The following is a 24,198-nucleotide window of genomic DNA, read 5'->3' as shown; positions in this document are numbered from 1 at the left end:
GCTGCATGCAAAAGAATGAAATTCGACTAGTTTCTTATACTATACACAGAAATGAACTCAAAATGGATTTAAAGAAGTGGGGCATCTGGGTGGCTCAGTCGATTGAGCGTCCAACTCTTGATTTTGGCTCAGGTTATGATCTCAGGGTTTGGCATCGAGCACCATCAGGCTCTGAGTTCAGGGAGGAAAGCCCTCAGAGGGCTTATCTACCGCTTCCTCTCCTTAGGCCCCTCCCTCTCTCTAAAATAAATAAATAAAATCTTTAAAAAAATAGATTAAAAAACTAAAGTGAGACCTGAAACCATAAAACTCCTAGGAGAAAACAGGCAGTAATTTAACATTAGCTGAAGCAACCTTTTTCTAGATAGGTCTCCTGAGGCAAGGGAAACAAAAGCAAAAACAAATCACTGGGACTACACCAAAATAAAAAGCTTTTACACAGTGAAGAAAACCATTAACAAAATGAAAAGGCAACCTACTGAATGAATGGGAGAAGATATTTGCAAATCACATATCCCACAAGGGATTAATATCTAAATATAATGAGCTTATACAACTCAATACCAAAAACTCCAGATAATCCAATTAAATATGGGCAGAGGACCCAAAGAGACATATTTCCAAAGAAGACAAACAGATAGGGGCACCTGGGTGGCTCAGATGATTAAGTGTCTGCCTTCAGCTCAGGTCATTATCCCAAGGTCCTGGGATAGAGCCCCACATCAGGCCTCCTGCTCAGTGGGGAGTCTACTTCTCCCTCTGCCCCTGCTCATGCTTTCTCTTTCTCTCTCAATAAATAAAATCTTAAAAAAAAAAAAAAAAAAAAACGATGACAGATGACCAACAGACACACAAAAAGATACTCAACATCACTCATCATCAGGGAAATTCAAATCCACAATGAGAGACAACCCCACTTGCAACTGTCATAATGGCTAAAATCAAAAAGACAAGGACTAAAAAGTATTGGTGAGGATGTGGAGAAAAAGAAACCTTCCTGCAGTATTGGCAGGAATGTAAACTGGTGCAACCACTGTAGAAACAGTATGGAGATTCTTCAAAAAATTAAAAACAGAACTATCCTATGATCCAGTAATTCCATTGCTGCATACTTACCCAAAGAAAAGCAAGACAGTAATTTAAAAAGATATATGCAGTCCTATGTTTATTGAGGCACTATTTACAATAACCAAATTATGGAAGCAACCAGAGTGTCCATCCACAAATAAGTGGATAAAAAAAAAGATGTGGTATATACACAATGAAATATCACTCAGCCATAAAAAAGAATGAGATCTTGCTATTTACAACAACATGGATGCACCTATATAGAGTATTATACTAAGTGAAATAAGTCAGAGAAAGACATGATTTCACTTAAATATGCTATTTAAGAAACAAAACAAAGAAAAAAGGGACAAACAAAAAGGGACTCTTAAATTCACAGAGCAAACTGATGGTTGCCAGAGGAGAAATTAAGAGGTACAAACTTCCAATTAAAAAAATGAAGTCGAGGGATCCCTGGATGGCTCAGCGGTTTAGTGCCTGCCTTTGGCCCAGGCCATGATCCTGGAGTCTCTGGATCGAGTCCCACATTGGGCTCCCTGCATGGAGCCTGCTTCTCTCTCTGCCTGTGTCTCTGCCTCTCTCTCTCTCTCTCTCTCTCTCTCTCTCTCTGTCTCTCATGAATAAATAAATAAAATCTTTTAAAAAATAAAAAAATAAATAAAGTCACAGAGATGAAAAATACAGCATAGGGAATACAGTCAACAAGATCATAATATACACTGTATGACAGATGGTATATATACTTGTGGTGAGCACCGAGTAATGTCTAGAATGGTTGAACACCTGATATGGATTTGTATAGAAGTGTTGTACACCTAAAACTAATATAATACTGCATATTAATTATATTTCAAAAAAATGGTAAAAATATCTAAATAAATAAACACTAGAGATCTTACTAAGTTACAGAAAATACAATATAAATGGTGAGTACCAATGATTAGGGGACTACATTTTAATAAAGTGAACAGATGAAATTTAGAAATTATTTTATCAACCACATGTATAAAATATCATCTTTTGGAAAAATCATAGATAAAATGGTTTTGTTAAATGTCATCAGTCAGAATATATCTACAATCTTGAAATCAAATTGGCTAACAATTGATATAATATATTCCTTAAACTCTAATAATTACGATTCATCTCATCAAAGAACAAAGATGATCTGGATAGATTCTAAAGAATTTTAATATACTTACCCATTGCAGCAATGGCTTGATTCAATTCATGATGTTCTACTGTGCCACTTTGGTCTTGATCAATAGCTATGAAGTGTTGCTTCCAAGCATTAAGAGCTGCCCAAAGTTCTTTGAATTCATTAAATCCCATTTTTCCTGTGTAATCTCTCTGATAGTTTTATTAATAAAAATAAGTTTTGATACCAAAGAGAATTTACTTGACCCAAAACTGTAAATCATGACTAAAAAATTGTTAGTATGCTTCTGCAAGTTAGCCAAGTTTAGCATATGAATAGACTTCTGTGTAAAAATGGAAAAGTACAGAATTCAAACAGGATCTTACAAAGTATTTTTAAAATCTCCAATTTACTATGGTCATTTATAGCCAACAATTGCTTGGTTATATTCAGAAAGCAATTATTTCATATTCTAGTATATTCTATTTTTATTCAAGGATACATCCAACATGGCGATCATAATTCTGCAGGTTTCCAAACTGAAGGCTATAAAACATATTTATTATTTCAATTGGAGTCTGCCCAATTTTATCTATGTAAAATTATAACAATTTCTATTTTATACAAGAAAATGTTTAAAAATTGCCAAAAATACACAATCACCCTTTATCAACAGACTTTAAATGTTAGGGATCCTTGAGGGGGAAGAGAAAAGGATGAAAATAAAGATCACAACTACTTCAAACTACTAACACTAGTCAGGGGATTTGGGTAGTTAGATATACAATGATAAAATAACTGAAAATTACTTTTATAGGTGAAAGGAGGGCTTCAGTGTTCCGAACATAAATGGTAAGTAGGTTTTAAGTAGAAGTCTAACCTATACACAAAAATCACAAGAACTGAAGGAGTTAGAGATTTAATTAAAGCTTAGGTGAAGGACTGGCTTATGATAACATCTGAAAGGCAGATAAGGGCCAGATCATGAAAATCTTGAATGCCACCCTAAAGATTTAGACTAATGGAAGTCACTGAAGAATTTAAGGAACAGACTTAAAGCAGTGGGGCAATTCTTAAATTTTCATTCCAGAAACATCCTTTCACATTGACCAGACTACAGAGTAAGGTAAGATATAGGTAAATCATTTGCTAGTTTACTGCAATCAATCAAATAAGAAAAATATGAGCTTCTGATCTGAAGCAGCTATTTTCCCTTAGGAGAGGGAAAAGGCAGGAAGAAAAAAGTAAATATAAACATCTTAAAATCATGGGTTATTAGGAACATTAACACCTCATATCTAAAGAACTGTAACTGAAGACTCAGTAGAATTTAATTTTTCTAACCCTTATCATAATTGCATTGAACTGGTAAGCTGATTTGTCTCAAGACCAATTATAGGTCAGTCCTGATAAGAGATATTATGTCAGTACAGTTTAGTTAAGCTTACAAAGTTCTTACTAGTAGCTCCTTAAAAATGAATGCATAAATAAATAAAAATGCTTAAAATTAAGTTATCTTATTTTTTGATAAAATATTTTGAAATTTTTATAAATGAAAAACATTTCAGCTAAATTTTAGGGCTATTAAGAAAAAATCATAAAACATTTTATAAGTGAGAATAGCCGACTTTAAATTAATACAGCGTCAATATTAGAATAGGTGGTTACAGTATTTTCAGATGGACAATTCAACAGACATTCGATGAGCATTCACTAAGAGCCAGGTAGTATGATTTTGTGAATTCACATGCTATTGCAAGAATTGCAAGTATTATAAGTCCCAGTTTTACAAATGAAGAAACAGAGGCCCAGAATAAAGTTTTCAAGTTCCCAGAGCTAATAAGTGGAAAAGTCAGGACTGGAGCCCAGAGCTCCTTCATAAGGATACTACTCAAGTGGGAAGAGGGTGGCAAAGTTTCCATAAGAAATCTCTGGCTGACATTCAATCATTTTGTAAAGCAAATGATATGTTTTGCTTTCAAGTTAACATGGCACACATCCATTACATGGGAGAATCTGAACATATGATAACAAATGGCAAGTGCTGAGTCTTCAAATAAGCACATCTTCCATCACAAAATAGGATTGAATATATGTGTATATCAGATTAAATATTTTTGACAAAGAATAGAGAAGAATTTTTAGGAAAGTTAATAGATTTTCATTTCCCCCAATACCCCATTACAATGGACAAAAAATTAAATCTTCTAAAGTCAAACCATTAGAAAAAAAGAGAATGAGAGATAAAGGAAAAGAATTACATAAAAAGTAAAGGAAAAGTAGTAGGATGGATGGAAGTTAACTAACATAGACCTGAGAAAGTGGCTTGATGAAAACCCAATAAGAAGAGTTGAAAAGGAGCCTACTTATCCAGAAGACACCAAACATCTAAGAATTGGTATTATATATGAAAATGGGTGTAAAGGTAGAGATAAAAACAGAAGGACCAGTTGAACATCTATTTAAAGAGGATGTAGAGCCTCAAATTCCCTCCTTGCCTCAGCTACATAGATGGATGCCATGTCTATTCTAACAGAAATCTAGGGATTTACTGTCTGGAGAATTCCTTAAATTTCAGGATACTAGACACATATCCAAAGCCCTTACCACTAAAAATAACCAGTACCCCTAATCTCTAACCCTGATATTAACATTCACCCTAACCTTAATCCCAACACTAGCCCTCTGGACAGGTCTCTGAACTGCAGGACGCCAGACACCTACACTAACCCTATCCTTAATCTTAACTACTAACCAGTAATCTACAACCCCTAACACTAACACTAACACCAGTCCTTACTCCTACCCTAACCCTAACCCTAGATCTGAGAAAGTGGCTTTTGAATATGCAGTAAGAAAGCCCAGAAGCAGCCTACTTATCCATGAGAAGACCCCAAACATTTAAGAGTTGGTAGTATTTCTGAAAATGTGTGAAGGTAGAGATAAAAACAGAAGGACCAATTGAATATCTATTTAAAGAGTTAACATTTACAGTCTGATACCCCCTCCTTGCCTAAATTTGGTAGATGGCTCTCCCTGTCTATTCTCATAATAGGATAAGTCTGGGGATTTATTTTCTGGAGATGTCTCTGAACGGTGGGATACCAGACACATGCCCAGACCCTTCAGCTCTAACCCCTAACTTCTAACCTCTACCATAATGCTATCCCTCACTCTACTGCTAATCCAAACACCAAACCTCTGGAGAGGTCTCAACTAAAGGATGCCAAACACATACCTTAACACTGACCCTGACTCTGATCCTAACCTTAACCTGACCAATAACCTTAGATCAGAGAAAGTGGCTTCTGAACACGTTCTATAAGAAGAGCTGAGAAGCAGCCTATTTGTCCTGGAGAAGTCTCCAAACATTTAAGAATTGGTAGTATTTCTGACGGTGGGTGTGAAGGTAGAGAGAAAAACAGAAGGAACTGACTGTATAATTAAAGAGTATTTAAAGCACCAAATGCCCTCTCTGCCTCAGCAGTATGGCTATCATGTCAATTCACAACCCAGCAGAAGTCTGAGGATTTACTGTCTACAGGTCTCTGAACTACAAGCTACCAGGCACATACCCAAACCTTTTGCTCCAAACCACTAACCTAACCTCAAATGGTAACTCTACTACTCACCCTAACTAACCTTAACCCTAACCTAACTCTAACCTACTGGAGAGGTCTTTGAACTGCAAAATATTTGGAACGTACCCTAACACTGATCCTGACCCTAACCCTAACACTACCCCTAACCCTAGATCTGAAAAAGTGGCTTCTGAACACACAATAAGAAAAGCTAAGAAGGAGCCTACTTATCCTTGAGAAGACCCCAAACATTTAAGAATTGCTAGTATTTCTGAAAATGGGTGTGAAAGTAGAGATAAAAACAGAAAGACCAACTGAATATCTATTTAGAGAGTATTTAGAGTAGCAAATCCCCTCCTTGCCTCAGATCCATAGATATCTGCAATGTCTATTCTAACCTCAGCAAAACTGGGGATTTATACTGTGGGGAAGGTCTCAACTGCAGGATATTAGGTACATACCCAAACCCCTAAACCCAATCTCCTAACATGTAACCTCGAACCCTAACCCTCACCAGATGAAGAAGTCTCTGAACTGTAGGATACCAGGCACATACCCTAACCCTAACCGTGACTCTAGGCCTCACCTTAATTTTAACCCTAGATCTGAGAAAGTGGCTTCCTAAATACATGATAAGAAAAGCTGAGAACCAGCCCACTTATCCTAGAGAAGACCCCAAGCATTTAAAAATTGGCAGTATTTTCTGAAAACGAGTGTGAAGATAGAGATAAAAACAGAAAGACCAATTGAATATCTATTTAAAGAGAATTTAGAGCCCCCAAATCCTCTGTGTTTCAGATTGGTATATGGTTGCTATGCCAATTCTCACCACACCAGAAGTCTGAGGCTTTATTCTCTGGAGAGGTGTGGGAACTGCAGGATACCAGGCACATATCTTAACTCCTAATCTCTAATGTCTAACCCTAACCCTCGATCTGTAAAAGTGCTGAACACAGCACAAATCTGTGGTTTGCTGAACACAGGATAAGAATAGCTAAGAAGCAGCTTACCGATCCTAGAGAAGGCCCCAAACATTTAAGAATTGGTCGTATTTCTGAAAATTGGTGTGAATGTAAAGATAAAAACAGAAGGACCAAAGGAATATCTATTTAAAGAGTATTTAGAGATTCACATTCACTCTTTGCCTTGAGTCAGTATTTGGCTGCCATGTCTAGTCTCACCCCAGCAGAAGTCTGGAGTTTTATTCTCTGGAGAGGTCTCTGAACTGCAGGATATCAGGCACATAACCTAGCCCTAACCCTAGCCTATATAGTAAAAATAAGGCATATAAGGGACAGTTTATCGACAGTTATCAACGACTGAGAACCCTGAGTCTGCCCTCTTCCTACTGGACAACTAGCCCAACTAGCCCAAAAGGAAATCCCTAAACATACTGTTGTTTCCTAACAAACTGCCCTGCTAAGCCATCAGACATGGAAGTCTACAATCAATACTAAACCATGACCTCAAAGCTTCTCACCTGCATTTTAGCTAAACACGTGCAACCAAGGATCTCAAATGCCTGAGAAAAGCATCAATCACAAAAGACAACCAAACAAATAAACTGGGGAAGAAATTTTGAAGGAAACATAGTTGATAAAAGAAAAAAAAAAACTTTGAAAAATATATTAATAGCAACAAAAATACATTAACAACAAATATAAAACACAGCTTCATAGACACAAGAGAAGACTATATACATGAAGAGAAGCTCCTGTATTTTAAGAACATCATAGCAGATAAAAAAAAAAAAAAAAAACTCAATAGAAGGTTTAGAAAATAAGATTGAGAAAATCTCCCCAGAGAGGACAGCCAGAGATAGGAGGGAAAAAAAATAAGAAAAGTGACCTGATCTAAATGACAAGCATTCCAAAAGGAGAAAATTGAGAAAACATCATTAAACAAAATGTCTCAGAACTAAAGCAAATGAATTCCCAGTCTGAGAAGGCCCACTGAGTTCCCACACAACACGACCAGGCACATCATTGTGAAATTCCAAACCAGGGACAAAAAGAAGATCTCACAGGCCTCCACAGTGAAAAAATTGACATACTGGCAGGACAGAAAGATAAAGTAACAGTGGATTCTAGAAACAATGGAGCAATATTGATAAAATTCTAGATGAAAATGATCTGTAATGCAGAGTTCCATATCTGGTCACTTAATTCTGTGGACAAAATGAAAGCACTTTCAGATTAAGTCTAAAAAGATTTTCCTCCTGTGCACTCTCTAAGAATGTTTGTTTGTTTGTTTGTTTGTTTTAAAGATTTTATTTATTTATTCATGAGAGATACAGAGAGAGAGAGAGAAAGAGACAGGCAGATGGAGAAGCAGGCTCCATGCAGGGAGTCCAATGTGGGACTCGATCCCAGGACTCCAGAATTACACCCTAGGCCAAAGGCAGGCGCTAATCCGCTGAGCCACCCAGGGATCCCCTCTTCCTGAGAAGCTGGTTAATGTTATATTTTATTGAATTTTTTTAAATGACTAGAGATGAAATAAAAGGGAGATCCAACTCAAAAGAGCATGGAAAGTCAGTTCTGGAATGATGGTGAAGGAATGATAGCTTTGCAGCTATGCACAGAAAGCAGACCACAATAAAAAGCTCTAGAATGATGATTAATTTCAGAAAAAGTAAAACAGTATATAAAAAGGAAAATTAATCATACATTATCACAAGACAGAGGAAGAACATTCACATAATGACAATAAGGCAAATAGTGATTACTGACCTACTGAAAATTACTATACAGCTACATTGGATGGAGGAGAACTGGGGAGCATTCCCATGTGGCATACGGGGACAAGAGTGAGTTTAAAGTTCTAAGAGAGTTAATTCTCATCTTCCATAGCAGGATATCAATTGTTAATCACTGAAACTGAAAATCTATAATGATGAAAGCATGCTATTTTGAGATCTGGAGGCAAATTTCAAAGGCATCAGATGTAAAAGATGAATGAGATTTCCTCTATAAGTGGTCAACATCTGGGAGATAATTATGCACAAGGAACAGCTATTTTCACAATAAGCTTTGCAGAACTATTTGACTCTTTAAATTATGTGCATGTATAACTGTGATAAAATATTTTTTAAATATTTTAAATATGGGGGAAGAAGATCTCACGAGAATAAATTCCATTAATTCCAGACTGTGTCAAACATCTCTGAAGTTCCTCAGCATCCACTTCACCATCCTGTGAAAAGACAATTACAATCTGATTTAGTGCACAGCTATATCAAACTATATCCAATTATATTAATATGTTAATTGGCTGTTTTAGGCCAATCAATAAATATGCATTCTTTAAAACTTACTCTATTATCAACCATAAAATTATAGAGGTAATTACTGATAGCAAAGGTAAATACAGAACAGCATACAAAATATATTTTTTTCACAACCAAATTATATTCTATTAATATTTAAGCACTTCAAATAGAATTTATTTTTTCTACTTCTGAGAAACAGAATAAACATTTTGACCTATCATAGGTCAAAATAATATCTTGTGAGAATCATTGTACCTCTACTTAAAATGGAAAAATGACCAAAATATGTTCAGAAAAATCTCAAAAATGTTCCCCTAATGCCCGTCTCGTGGGGGTATTGTTTCTAAGAGACATTAAGTTGTAACTGGAAAGAGAGAATAACTTCCTCCCACCACCACTACCCTCAGCAAAATTTTAGAGTCGTCCTGCATCTTGTTGCAATTCTTCTGATTATTTCCCAAACATTTGTGTTTGAACTTACTATGGGAAATAACACATTTCTTTTACACAAACAAGAAATCACAAGGGAAGTGAAATAGGCTGAGTACTCCCATTGTGTTTCAGTACCTCATCCTATTTTCTACAGAAATATACAAAGTAATTTACTTGGAAGCCTCATAAACATTGTCACAAATGCAAAACAAATAGCTCTGAGAAAGGATCAGGGAAGCAAAGTTAAAACATGAACTTCCTTAAGAGTTCATTTTTGTAAGAGACCCAAGAAATAAAAAAAAAAATTACAACCTACTCCTAAGAAGTGTTAAAACACTCATTCTAATGGATCTTTAGCAAGGAATCCCTTATAACAACAATGCCAGTGATTTTAACAGGAATTTAAAAATATAAGCATTCTTTCCAATGGATCATCTATGTGCCTACACAGAATAAGTGTCCCTTTCTCTGCCCTGCATAGTTCTGGGATTTTGCTTACAAAACTTTAGTCAATTCTAAACTAAGAAAATTATTCTATAAAAAAAATTAGCCATATATTTGGAATCAAAACTAGGTTAGCAATTTTTCCTTCAATGATAAAGATTTTCAAAGGAATTTTTACTTAAACAACAATTACCTACCTTTCTGTTATATAAAATCACTATTATATTTTAAGACTTTGAAAAACCATGCACACACTTCTAACATGATTTGAGAAGATATCATCAGTAAACAAAACAAAACAATCAATGAAGTCTACAGCTGCCACTGTCAACAGTATCTCGATGAAATGATGGCAGGTCATCGTCAATTATTGAAGGGTAAATTTTGAAAGACATTTTTTTTTACAAATTATTAAAACAGAAGCAAAAGAAGGAAATGACTTTTCTCTCATTTTTAATTAATTAATTAATTTTTAAAAAGATTTTATTTATTTATTCATAGAGACACCGAGAGAGAGAGAGGCAGAGACAGGCAGAGGGAGAAGCAGGCTCCACGGAGAGAGCCTGATGCGGGACTCGATCCAGGGTCTCCAGGATCACGCCCTGGGCTGCAGGCGGCACTAAACTGCTGCACCACCGGGGCTGCCCTCATTTTTAATTTAAAAATGTCTTCTATCTTCTAGTACACTAAAGATAACATGGTTATAAATTACTCCTTTCTTTAACTTTTCTTAAGTGGGAAAATGATACTATACCTGAAAATAAAATTAGTGAGAATTCTAAGCTTCATCAAATTTTTCATTTTTAAAAATAATGCATTGTGCAAACAACAGGCTCAAACTTAAAACTTTCTAGAAAAAGGCAATTGGAATTTACCAAAAACTTTGATCAATCCAATTAAAAGTAAGGAAATCAATCCTTTGTAGTCTGATGATAATTTCTGTTCAAATATGAGCTTCTTCTATAGGATTTCACAGAAGTCCACTAGGTGTACAGAGGACCTTTCTCTGGATTCTGCAAATCCAAAGACACAAAAGAGACCCTGAAGAGTATGGAAATTTTTTTTGTACAGAAAGAACAAAGATTATAGAGGAAGCAAAGTTGAAAACTAGCAGGTTCAAAAGACACACACAAAAAGCCATTATAAATTTGAGTTAAGGAATATAAAGAATATTTTAGTCTTCATTAAACTTTTTTGAATAGAGTGAAACTAAGAAACACATCTATTTTCTCTCCCACAAAATAAAAAAAGAGCTTTAAATTCCATGCATCAAATTTCTACATGCTTATTTATCTGCAAGGCCTATGCTTCCTTCCCCACGCTGTTTTGCACTGCTACAAGATGGAGTGCAGTCTGTCCATATGTCTTGTACTTCAGACTGAATGTGTAATCTTCCTATGAAAAACCAAGTTTATTATTTTATCGGAGTTCAGAATTAAATGCAGTAAAATTCAAAACAATTTGCATTAAATTCATCAAAAGGTCCTAGTGCAAGGGCACCTGTGTGACTCAGTCAGTTGAGCGTAGGACTCTTGTTTTCAGCTCTGGTCATGATCACAGGATCCTAGCATCCAGCCCATGATCTTGGGATCCTGCAATCCAGCCTCATGTAGGGCTCTGCACTCAACTCAGAATCTGCTTGTTCCTTTCCCTCCCCCCTACTCTTCTCCCCATGCCTGTGTTCACTCTCTCTCTCAAATAAATGAATAAAATCCTCAAAAAAAAAAAAAAAAAAAAAAGGTCCCAGTGTAATATAAGTTCTGATCTTTTGTAAACTCTTGGTATCACAAAACTTTTATGGCAGATGTAAGTAAAGTCACTAAAATATAAAATCATTTGACTTTAGTTGTCCCACTAAATACTTGGGTTAACCTTCCAGAAACAAGAGACTAAAACATGATTAGTAAACTGGTATACACTTTAATATCTTTTTTTTTAAGATTTTATTTATTTATTCATGAGAGAGAGAGAGAGAGAGGCAGAGACACAGGCAAAGGGAGAAGCAGGCTCCATGCAGGGAGCCTGACATGGGACTCAATCCCGGGACTCCAGGATCACGCCCTGGGCCGAAGGCGGCGCTAAACCGCTGAGCCACCCGGGCTGCCCACACTTTAATATCTTACAAATGTAAAATTGTCACCTAAGTCAAACGGGCTTTACAGACTTAAACAGGGTCAATATCAAGAGGAAGTAAATGGGGTGAATGGTGCAACCACAGGGTCAGATCCTGGATTCAAAAACTGGATGTTTATTGGGGTGCCTGGGTGGCTCAGTGGGTTAAGCATCTGACTCTTGATATCAGCTCTGGTCATGATCCTAGGGATTGAGCCCTAAGTGGGGGTCCACACTCAGCAAAGAGTCTACTTGTGTGTGTCTCTCTCTCCTTCTGCCCCTCCCCACCCCAATTCTCTCTCTCAAAAATAAATATTTTTTTAAAAAACTGGATATTGGCTCAGTGGTTGAGTGTCTGCCTTCAGCTCAGGACATGATCCCAGGGTCCTGGGATCAAGTCACAAATAGGGCTCCCCACGGGAGTCTGCTTCTCCCTCTATGTCTCTGCCTCTCTCTCTGTGTCTCTCATGAATAAATAAATAAAATCTCAAAAAGAATTAGATATTTATTCATCATAGATTTTTGTGTTAATTTTGTTTTTGGGTTTTTTTTTAGTATTGGATTAAACCATTATATATCATGATTACTAAATTTTTTAAAACCCATTCAATTTAAAGGTAAGTCTCTCACCTGCCTTACCCTAGCTGGACATTCATCTGCTTAGCAATACGACAGCAAGTTAGGGGATCTTCTATGGAAACTCAGAAAGAAAATAACTGGGAGGGGAAAAAAGATTTATTTCTCTAAATGTGAGGCTCATTGCTTTATTTGAATAGTTTCTATTTTTAAAACTGTATGAAGCTAATTTATATATATGAAATTCCAAACCTAAATTGGGTTTGGGTACATCACACAGAAGCAAAAACTAGGAAGTAGAGTGAGAAAAGATATGCAGCAGGGGCAGGAGGTTTGCTTCTGAGGACTTCACAAGGCCTGGGGAATGTGAGTGCCTCATTGTTTGAATGCAAGGAGTGAGATGGGATCCTAGGATGCTCTACTCATGTTAAGAGGCAAAACAAATCAAAATATACTACAGACTATTGCCTGTTGACACCACTTCTGAGAAGCTGAAGGCTTAGGTAAGTAGGACTAAAATGCTCAGCTAAGCTATCCCCAGTTTGTTGATGAGATCCGCAATGCCACTGCCAGGAAGGAGCCTTGAACTGTCATAAAATCTGATTCTGGATACAATCTAGGTGGAGACAATCACAAAACCACTAGATAATGAAGACTGGCATGAGGATAGAGGGATCACATAAAAAAGGACAAAAAGAGGGAGGGAAGAAATAAACAAAAACTCCATGTGAGATAGATTTAGAAAACAAAATCCCAAAATATCTGAACAAATCTAATATTCAGAAAGACAACAAAAAGCAACAATTGCAGAAAAAATTCATACAAGATGAAATTAATTTTACAAAATAATCATAGAAACAAGTATGTTAAGAAAATGCAGAGATATAAATGAACAAATATCTTCCATTTAAAAAGAATCATTCACTTAACAAATATTTATTGAGTACCCCACTATATTCAAGCACTGCTAATTCCTTGCTTTCACAGAGCTTACCATTTAGTGGTGGAAGAGAGACAATAAATCAAAAATTACATTTGGCGGTAATAAGTACTAAGGGGAAAAAAGATAACAGAGTGAAAGTGATACAGAGTGTGTGCACGGGAGCAATGGAGTAGACCAATGCTACTTTACAGTTAGAGAAAGCCTCACTGAGGCTGAAAAAGTAAATTCTCCTATAACTGAATCACTGAGAAATGAATTTACTTATAGGGTGAATTGACTTATTCATTAATACAGTGAGTTTCAAGGAAGATCTAAAGAAAGTAAAGGAGCAAGCTATGCAGATATCTGAGGGAGGAGGAGTGTTCTTGGCCTGGGTTGTCCAATACAGTGGACATCAGTCATATATTCCACTGCACACTTTCACATGGCTAGTCTGATCTGAGATGTTCTGTAAGTGTAATACAAGCTGGATTTCAAAGACTCAGTAACAACAAAAAAATGAAATACCTTATTAATAACTTTTATATTGATTACATATTGGTATTTTAGTATTTCTGATATACACTAGGTCAAAAATATACTATGAAAATTAATTTCACCTTTTTTTAACTTTTTTAAATGTTCATATGTGGCTTATGTTTGTAATTCTTATGATGTTCATTTTAGACAGTGCTGTTCTAGACAGAGAGAACAAGCATAAAAATCAGAGAATGCTGGGGCACCTGGGTGGCTCAGTAGATTAAGTGTCTGCCTTAGGCTTAGGTCATGATCCCAGGGTCCTGGGTTGAGCCTGGGGGCCCATCAGAGGCCCTGTGTTGGGCTCTGTGCTCCTAGGTGAGTCTGCTTCTCCTTTTTCCTTTCCCTCTGCTTGCTGCTCCCCCTGCTGTGTTTGTGTGTGTGTGCTCTTGCATGCTCGTTCTCTCTCTCTGTCATATAAATAAGTAAATTTTTAAAAAAGGATCAGAGAATGTTGAGTGCAATAATTTTTGCCTGTTTACCTTTAGCATTTCTTTCCCTGTACCATCATCATTCCCTGAATGTCTACCTCCCTGACTAGGTGGAGAGCTTCTGAGGCAGGATCTGAGTATCACTCATCTTTGCATCCCCAAGTCCAGCACAGTATGTAGTACAAAGCAGGCTGGTTGTCTGGTGGAATGAAGACAATTACCATTGGTTCTTGATTCAACTATAGTCATTTCTGACTACTGTTGTGGCCATGTCCATTTATTATTTCAAAAGGTTGAAAATATTACAACTTCCCATTCAAGTGTCAATTAAATTTAAAAGTATAAAATCTAATTAATAAATGAAATTCTATATTACATGTGCTTTTCCAGAATTTTGGGCGTCCATAAACAACTTGAACAGCTTTTCTACAAGTTATTACCATCAGAAAGCATTCACCTAGTATACTACTTCATACTCATATTCCATACATTTTATGAAAACATCTTACCTTAATTGACTAACAAGTAAAGTCTTCCTAAATTATATGGAGAAAATCCAAGGGATCTTTTTGTATCATCTTACTGCAACTTAAGCTAATGATAATGACCAACTCTATAAACCCTAACAATCACATTAGTGGTGAAAACTGCATTTTCTAATTGAATAAGAGCTTTAGTTAGATAATTAATAAAAAATTAGTTGCCATTGGACAGGTTAATAGCAAGATTTTGAAATGATACCCAAGTTCAAGTCCTATTTGTTCAGTTACTAAATATTAATTTCCATTTATTCATTTATAATAAAAGGTACCTGCATCCTGCCGACCTCACAGAGCTACTATGTAAAAAGTAGAAGCAGCATGCACACCAAAGTTAAAGCTGTTGGTGTTATTGACATGTGTACGTGTGTGTGCGTGTGTGTATGTGTATTTGTGAAGGGACAAACCAGAATTTCCCCTACTCAACTGATAACCGAATCATTACTGTTCAAAAACTGTCATCCAATAAAAAGGATGTAGAACCTTTAATTGGACATTTCTCATAGAACATCATTAATTATGAGACCTGTCAAAAAAAATACAGATCCAGAAGTGAGTTCAGTAAACTCATCTGATTCTTTAAACTGAGGCAAAATTCAACATATAAAAGAACTGCTTAATATTTAGACTAAACATTGAAGATGAGACAGTTCATGCATCCATCCAATATATTTATTGAATGATTAATATATTCCTAGGGCTTACTTGGTATAGGAGAAAACGACAAGGGCCATATCCTCATGGAGTTTTACTATTAAAAAACACAAAACTAGAGGCACCTGGGTGGGGCAGTCAGTTAAGCATAACACTCCTGGTTTCTGCTCAGGTCATGATCCCCGGGTCATGAGATCAAGCCCTACCTTGAGCTCTGTGTTTAGTGTGGACTCTGCTTGAGATTCTCGCTCTCCCTCTGCCCCTTCCCCCTAAAATAAATAAATGTTCAAAAGCACAAAACTATGAAAAATTTAAGACAAGTATCAAGCAGTACAAACATAGCAAATAATTATTCATAACTATAACACTGAAAGAGTTCAGAAGTCAAATAAAGGTTCCTAAATATATATGCCCAGTTTCTATATTTTAAGTTGTAATTTTATAAAATAGATTTATAATATAGTCATTTATAGATAACAGACTTATTCCCAGCATTACACTACTTAAGAGTTCTTTGACGATAAGAATGGTATCATGTAATAGTCAGCATTGCATTTAGCTGCAAACAACAGAAAATATTATGAAAGAGGTTTAAACCATAAAGGTGTAGGGTACAAGAAGTCTGAAGGTAGACAGAACAGGACTGTATGGCAACCTTATAATGCCATCAATCTCTTTACATTTTTCCATATATCCTGTTGCCGCTGCACTTCCCTACCTCAAGTTCCCTTCCTAGGCAGGAAGAATTAAGGAGCAAAAAGGGCCAATACTGGCTCCCAGGAAAGCTTTTCTCATTTAGAAAAGGAAAGTATCCTAAAGAGATTGTGCCTACATCTCAATGGCCTATTAGTAAATAGTCCTATGGCACATGGCTACCTTTACTAGATTCAGAGGCATCCAGGATGGCATTAGGGCCTTTCCAACTTCCACCACAGAAGGGGAAAAGAGGTTATGAATGGAATTGAGGTCACCTCAACACAGTGTCCACCATATACAATAATTCCGTGTATATTCTCAATTTCTAGCCAGGCATATGAGACCTAGTAAACACTCAAGTGTTATTAGAGTTCTGTGAAATTCTAACCACTCCATTGGTTTTCCTTTGTGAGTCTAAAAAAAGAGATACAGACTGTGACTAAGGCTCACATGTGAATCTGTCTCTTCTCACTAATCTGATGTTTGAACCTCCATTCTGCTCTGTTTTCTTTACCTTTTCCTGATTGGTTTTACCACTTAAGTCTCTCCCAAAACCATTCACAATTTTAAAAGTCTGCTTTTTGCTACTCTGTCTCAGCTTCCTCAAGGAGAGTTACATGTAGATCTCTTTTCCTCAATCCTCTTGGCTCAGTGGCCATGCACTACACTGTTTGCCCTCTAAGTGAAATGAACAATGCATCAGGTATCATAGGAACAGACTTCTAAAAATGAAATAATTATGACTACCTTCGTCTCTGATCTCAATTGAAAAAATAGTCTAGATAAGTTTAAAATACAAATTTCTTATACATATAAAATAACACACTAAGTAATAGAGTTGACATTTCTTTTAAATAGCAATCACTGGGACGCCTGGGTAGTTCAGCGATTGAGCGTCTGCCTTTAGCTCAGGGCATGGTTCCAAGGTCCTGGGATCAAGCCCCACATCAGGCTCCCCATGGGGAGCCGACCTCTCCCTCTGTCTGTGTCTGCCTTTCTGTGTCTTTAATGAATAAATAAATAAAATCTTTAAAAAAAATAGCAGTCACTTTCAGAAACTGATATTTGTGCAATATATTTAATATCTCACCTGTCCAGCAACAGCAGTGAAGTATGTCCACATGGGGTCTCCTGCTGAGGAATAACTGTCAGAATACACTGGGTATCCACCAGGGAGAAGGTTTGGCCCTGTTCCTGGCAACGGCTGTCCCATTTGCATCTGCATTCCTGGCATCTGACCACTAAAATTTCCAAACTATAAGAGTGAAAAAGGATAAAGTTATTAGTACACATATTACTTGTTAACTACTAAAGTTGGTTTAAAAGAAAATATTTAGGAGGAGTCTACTGAAAAGCAAGAATAGAAAGAATTATTAAAAGAAACCAAATTCACTATCCCAAATGCTATTAGCTACAAAATCCTACATGTCCTGCATTAGGACATAATTCAGTTCATTAATGTGTCATTCAACATCAAAAGAAGTAAAACAGAATAAAAGAACTCTCTAGGCTCCAACAACTTAATCTAACAGAGGAACACGAAGCACATTTTTTAACTGTTTACCATCATCATCACTGAAATAAACAAAAAACAAAAAAATGCAAAAAAAAATTTCACCTGCAGTCAAACTAAGAAGTAGTATACTACTCCAGGCACATACTTAGAATAATACATGGTAAACACAACGAAATTGTGAACTAGTCATGGGAAACCCCAGAGAGTGCAAACATCTTCTCCACCAGAAAAAAAAATTAATTTTAAAAAAGCAAGACACCAATAAACAGATCAATAAAGTGATTAATTCTAACAACAGTCTTCAAAATTAGTAAGAATACCAACAAAAATAATACACAGCTAATACTTACTGCGCGCGTTTTATGGCCCAGGTACAAGTACTTCCCATTATGTGCTGAGATTTCCCCAAAACTGTATGAGGTATGAAACTACTATGTCCTTTTTGTCACTGAGGACCTGAAACTTCAAGAGGTTTCCTAAATCGGTTAAGGTCAAACACCTACTAAAAAGGAGACCACGGTTCAACTGTAGATAGTCTGATGTTTGTTTCCTGCTGTGGTTTATGCTTCTCTCTACGTTTTTCACTTTGGGACTGGGTATACGTTTTTAATACCTTAGAAAGGCATTTTACTGAGCATTTTTATGAGTCTGGAGGAGAAAAAAGTATCAAGAGTGTTTGTTATTCCGTATTGAACAAAATTCTTGATCTGCATCCTTGAAGGATGAACAGAGATTGCCAGAAGGCAAAAAGAAAAAAAAAAGAATTCTAAACTGGGGGTCGATGGGGAGAGAGAGTCAAAAGGTCGGATACTACCAGGAGTTTGAAGAGCTGCGTGGCTGGATGTGCAAGGGCGAGGTTAGGCAGGAGGTGCTGCAGCTCCAGAAAATGGACTTCAAACTCCAGGAAACGCACAACTAGATTATGAAGCAACGAAGTACCGGAAAGTAGACAGTAAACGTTAAAACAATATAATGGACTATAAAAGCAAACAGAAATAGGTGAGATTCCTTAAAAGTTTCTTCTTTAAAAAGAAGGAAAAAAAGACCACCCCAAGGGACCCGAAAAGGCCAACTGCAGGAATTTTTAAAAAGAGCATAAAACCAAAAAAATAAATTAATTAAAAAAATAAAAAAATAAAAAATAAAAAATAAAAAATAAAAATAAAAATAAAAATAAAAAGAGCATAAAACCACACAAGTTCCAACTCTCCAAGGTGATTCAGGATCAACAGGTCTGTAATAAAGAGTGGCCCTAACCCCGCCGACCTACGATAAGGTCTACGACAGGTTGCCCTTGGTGCGCACGAGAGCAAAAATTAGGAGACTAAATGTCTACATGCGCATCCTAATTTATTCTGCAGCAAATTAGAGGACAGAAAACGAGAAGCGGCCAAAAATTCAGAAAGAGGACGTCCAGAGAAGCTGAGGAAGTGAGGGTCGACCACAAAGTATCACTGGAACTAGCAGAGGGCACCTTTGTTCCTCCAGTCCAGGAAGGAAACTGCCGAAGTCGCGGCCACCGCGGGCTCCGCAAGGCCTCGCCCAGCGGCTCAGCGGCCCCGGGCCCCGACCCCGCGCTGCGCGCCGTCCGAGGAGGCCCCGCGCCCGCCCCGCGAGGCGGCGCACACGGCGGGCCGCGCAGCCGGCAGCCGGCACTCACCGCGCCGCCGTACCCCGGGTAGGCCATGACGAGCCGAGCCGGCGACCCCCGCCGCCCTCTCGCGAGAAGGGCGGAGCTGCAGGTGCAGGGCAGGTGCAGGCGCAGGTGCAGGGCAGGTGCAGGCGCAGGTGCAGGCGCAGGTGCAGGCGCAGGTGAGGCTCAACACGCGCCGGCCCCGCGCGGGACCCCCCGGCGACCGCCCCTTCCCGGACTCCAGCCCCGCCCCGCTCGGTCCCGATTGGCTGGGCCCCGCCCCTCGGAGCCCAAGCGGCCAAATCGCGCTCCTTCCCGCCGTCTAGTCCCACCCATCTCATCTCTGATTGGCTGCGCGCGCCCAGCCCCCTTCTGCTCGGCTCCTATTGGCCGGCTCGGTGGGTGGGGCGAAGCCTGGGCTCCCGGAGCTCAGGCGCTCCCCGGGAAGGCCGCCCCGGCCGAGCTGCTCCTTTCTCCGCGGATGCCCGGGGTCGCCGGGGGTCCCCGAAACCCGAGGCCCGCCAGGCCGGGACGTCTTTTCATCTCCTCCTGCGCTCTTTGGAGCTAGGCTTGCAAATCAGCCTCTGTGAATTACAAAACTTTCCGTTACTCACAATTATTTTTTTTGCGTAGCGTCGGTGTCACATCATCAAAACTTTGAGACCTTTATCGGCCCCAAGGGGAGCCCTTCTGACCTAAACCCCACCGGATGCGGAATTTTACCAAAATACAGAAGGCTATTTGTAGTTTGTTTGGTAGATAAATGGCGAAGAGAGTTGCCAGATTTAGCAAATAAAAGTACAGGATGTCCAGTTAAATTTCATTTTCAAATAAACAATGACTTTTTTTTAATGTCCCGAATATCACACGAGACATACACTTAATAGAAAAAAAAATACTCATTGTTGATATGTGAAAATACAGGGTGGCCTGTATGTTTTCTGACACCTGGACCAATGACCCTCTGGATGGACCTCCTGATTCCATCCACCGAGGGGGCACAGCTCGGTTTTTATCACTTGGTGGAAAGTTTTAACAGTCACTTTAATTTATTAAGTAATAGTAATTGACAGTTCCGCTGTTCTCTGAATTTTGTGGCTCTGGCCTTAAAAGGAGAGAAACGCACACACAGACACATGAAACAACAGGGCAGCTGCAGCATCAGCTTCGGAACAACGCCAGGTGGTATCTCCCAGGAGTATGACGACTGCTAAAATGTTTCTTAAGGATAAAGATGTGGGGGAGAAAAGCATTAGCTGTCTATCAGCAGAGAAACTCAACCCTGCAAAGCTGAGTACTAATGGCACAGTTACACTACAGAGAAAGAACCTTGTGAAACTTGATTTTATCAGGAAGAGGCAGAGAGAAAGGAAGATTGCTAATGCACAAGCCACTCTTGAGAAAGTCTGTGTTAGTTCCTCTAACATGATAAGAAATAATTTAAGCAATGAGGTTAGGTTATTGGAATAAATAGAGGGAGAGGATAAAACCTACTTGATAAGAGGAAAAACATGACTGTTAGAGCATCAAGTGATAACACACCACAAAGCAAAACAAATTGTTCCAAGGTTTTATTCTCATTGATTAACTACATATTCAGAGAAATGCTCAGAAAGGATTGAGTGTTTTACATTTACAATGTGAGTTTAAATCTCTGGTCAGAACTTTTGCACATTTTTTTTCATCATAATAGACTTATGCTTGTATTGCATTTGTGTGTGTTGGGGGTCAAGTCTTCATGGGGCTCTTGCATTTCTACACATATAGTTTCAAAGATAGGGATCGTATTTTTCTCAAGGACAGAGAAAGTTGTTGCAGGATAAGAAACATAATCTGTCCCTCCAGGGCAAAGTTTGGGTTGGTTTGCTAGCATGACATTCCTAAACTTGGACTTCCTCCATTCTGATACGAACGAACCATGGCTGCTTGTGTAGCTCCAGGTCACACTGGGGGACTTGGGAGCAAAAATCTGAGAGCTGGAAGCTCATGCTGCCTGTGGCGCGATGAGTAATAAGGTCCTTTGTCTCTGACAGAGGAATCTCATGCATCTGTCAACTTCTATGAGACTGTGGCAAGCTACTTGTTAGCCTACAAGTGGAATAAAATATCAAATCCTTCACATTTCTTGGCAGTGTGTCTCTTTCTTAGAGAAAGAGCTGCCTAGGGAAATTCCCACTGAAGGGCAGTAGAAGATGCCATTCCATAATATGCCACTTTGACATAAGGATTATTTTTAATTAAGGGCAATTGAGAAGAAGCAGATCAAAGAAAAGCTTTCTGTTCTCCCTGTATTTGCCTAAAAGCACAGCATAAATTTACAAAAGTCCTTCTCCTCCTTCTATACCAGGAAGAACAAAGATTATTCCTCTGAGACAACGTTGGCCCCTAATCAATGGAGAAGATGCAGATTTAAAACCACGTAACAAATCTTGCACTTGATTTTTTGTTTGTTTTGTTTTGTTTTATAAGAATAACACAACTTTTATTGGGAGTTGGGGTCTTGGGTGCCCTGTCAGATGATCAGAACATTAAAAATGGACTCAACACAAAATAATCCTGCAGACCCCCCAGGACCCCATGGCCTGGCCCTGCCCTCCCCACAGGCGCAGACCCCGTCCCACCTGGCACTGCTGAAGCCCATCTCTGTGCCTTGAAATCTTGCACTTGTTTACACTGCTTTTCCTAGTATGTCTCCACAGCTAGTCTCTCCTCACCTTTCTTCCTCTTCTTTTTAGCCGAAGATGGTATCTAAGCTTGAGTCACCTCCGAAAGTTATTCATTTTTCCATGGGTATCTCCCATGTATTTATGGGGATACATGTAAATAAATGTCTGGGTGTATTCTTTTGTTCATCTACTTTTTATTACAAGGGTCTCAGCCAAGAAGTTAGAAAGGTAAACGTAGAATTTGCTTTGTACTTTATGCATTGTCTTTTCAGAAAACACTCCATTATTATATAAAACATGCTACTTATGGAGTGATCACTGTGTCACAGGCACTGTGTGCTGCAAGGGGCCTTTCCTCAAAACAACTTCATCAGGTATATACTCTTAGTATCACCATTTCACACATGTAAAAAGTAAGGTGGAGAATTGTGTATCACATACCCACAGATGCCCAGTTAGTCGCAAAGCTGAGATTAGAACCCAGGCTTGGCTGTGGTCTCTTTAACAATGTGTTTCCCCTTCCCTGCCCACTCCCAACCATAGCATTTTAAAACATAGTAAAAATGATTTACACTATAGAAGGAAATGGCTTAAAGGGCAGAAAAGAACTAGACAAATAGAAAATGCACTGTTTTGAGTAGGACTAGCCAATCACATCACTTCTCTTACACAAGATGCATGTTTTCTCTCCATGTTAAGCTTTTATGATTATGTCTACTTATGATATTTCTTCCAAATCTTGGTGACCTTTGGTCTTACCGTAAATTTAGATATTCATTTAACCTGTGCATTTTGTAGTACAGTATAAACACTGATTTATTTATGTTTTCCTTCCCTATCTGTTGCTACCTCATTTGCTTTCCCTCTATACAGAATGGGGGAGGGGGAAGGGAGGTGGGAGACACAGGACAGTAAAATTTTACTGCTCCTCAGCAAACTTCAGTTCCAGAGCCAGAGGGTACTACTCTCACAGAAATTATTTATATGCTAAATACTGTAACGAGACTACCAGTTAATGAAAAACAACATTAATGAAGCTTATTTTATATCATTAAGAAATCTCACTTAGATTGATTCATTTATTTAAACAAATTTATTGAACATTTATAATGTAGCACTAGTTTAGATGGGGAAAAAAATACATCAAGTTTGGGGGAATGTCTTGGCTCTTCTGGACCTCACATTCTAACAGGGAGAACAAACAACAATAAGTAAAGACAATAAGTAAAGCATATGGTATGTTAGGAGATGAAAAATGCTACAGAACCAAAGGAAAACAAAAGCAGGGGTGGGAGAGTAAGGTGATGATGTGGGAAACAGAGGCAGAAGAAAAATTATTACGTTTTCTTACTACTTACAGCCCATTGATAACTCCTTATAACAGGTGGAGTGACATTCCTCTAGGACTCAACTGCCTGGATGTTGACACTTTGCTAAAGGCAAAAGGCAATTGTAGCCCAACCCCAGGATCACATAAGTCTACTTTGACATATAAAAAATTCTTTTGGAAATTTCCTGTATCTCTACCCCCCATGATACATGTTGGCAATCATCCCCAAGCATATGACCTACCTATATACATTGGAAGGGTCTCATGACTCAGGTTTTATTAGATAGTAATGAATGACCTTTTCCTAACAATAGTGAGCCCCCTCAAAGTCCTGGAAATCTTGCTTCCAAAATTCCTTAGAGACTTACAATACCCCCAACCTCAACTTGAAAGTATATAATGGGTGCCTCCTCATGACCCCAGTGCAGCTCTTTCTGCCCACAGGTCTTGTCCCCATGCTTTAGTAAAATCACCTTTTTGCACCAAAGACATCTCTAGAATTCTTTCTTGGCCGTCGGCTTTGGACCTCACCAACATTCCAAAACTGCATCACTTGGACTCCTGCTCCTTTCATAGCCCAGCTCCTGTCTCCCCTCATCTCCCCAGGTGACACTGGGCCCCCTGTGCCAGGGAGGATGCTGCACAGAAGTCA

General features: G+C 38.2%; 1 protein-coding gene across 6 annotated transcripts in view; it reads right to left on the bottom strand.

The window, feature by feature from the left end:
• The window catches only part of GCA (grancalcin), a 53,821-nt gene that overhangs the window by 12,369 nt on the left and 17,254 nt on the right, over positions 1 to 24,198 (bottom strand). For 4 of the 6 annotated variants that reach the window (XM_038584670.1, XM_038584673.1, XM_038584671.1 and 1 more), the window contains 4 exons: positions 17,492 to 17,656; positions 8,913 to 8,982; positions 2,709 to 2,752; positions 2,271 to 2,418 (listed from right to left, as the gene is read on the bottom strand). In XM_038584670.1, coding sequence (XP_038440598.1) covers positions 2,271 to 2,418; positions 2,709 to 2,752; positions 8,913 to 8,982; positions 17,492 to 17,635 — 406 coding nt within the window. In that variant the 5' untranslated portion in view covers positions 17,636 to 17,656. Of the gene's footprint in view, positions 1 to 2,270; positions 2,419 to 2,708; positions 2,753 to 8,912; positions 8,983 to 17,491; positions 17,657 to 18,267; positions 19,051 to 19,577; positions 19,771 to 24,198 lie in introns of those variants that run through there. The other 2 variants (XM_038584669.1, XM_038584674.1) reach the window with 2 other exon arrangements.

The sequence above is a fragment of the Canis lupus genome, chromosome 36, assembly GCF_011100685.1.
Source record: "Canis lupus familiaris isolate Mischka breed German Shepherd chromosome 36, alternate assembly UU_Cfam_GSD_1.0, whole genome shotgun sequence".
In the NCBI taxonomy this organism is placed as follows: Eukaryota; Metazoa; Chordata; class Mammalia; order Carnivora; family Canidae; genus Canis; species Canis lupus.
Note: the sequence above shows the minus strand (reverse complement) of the source record. Positions and strands in the feature narration are given on the sequence as shown.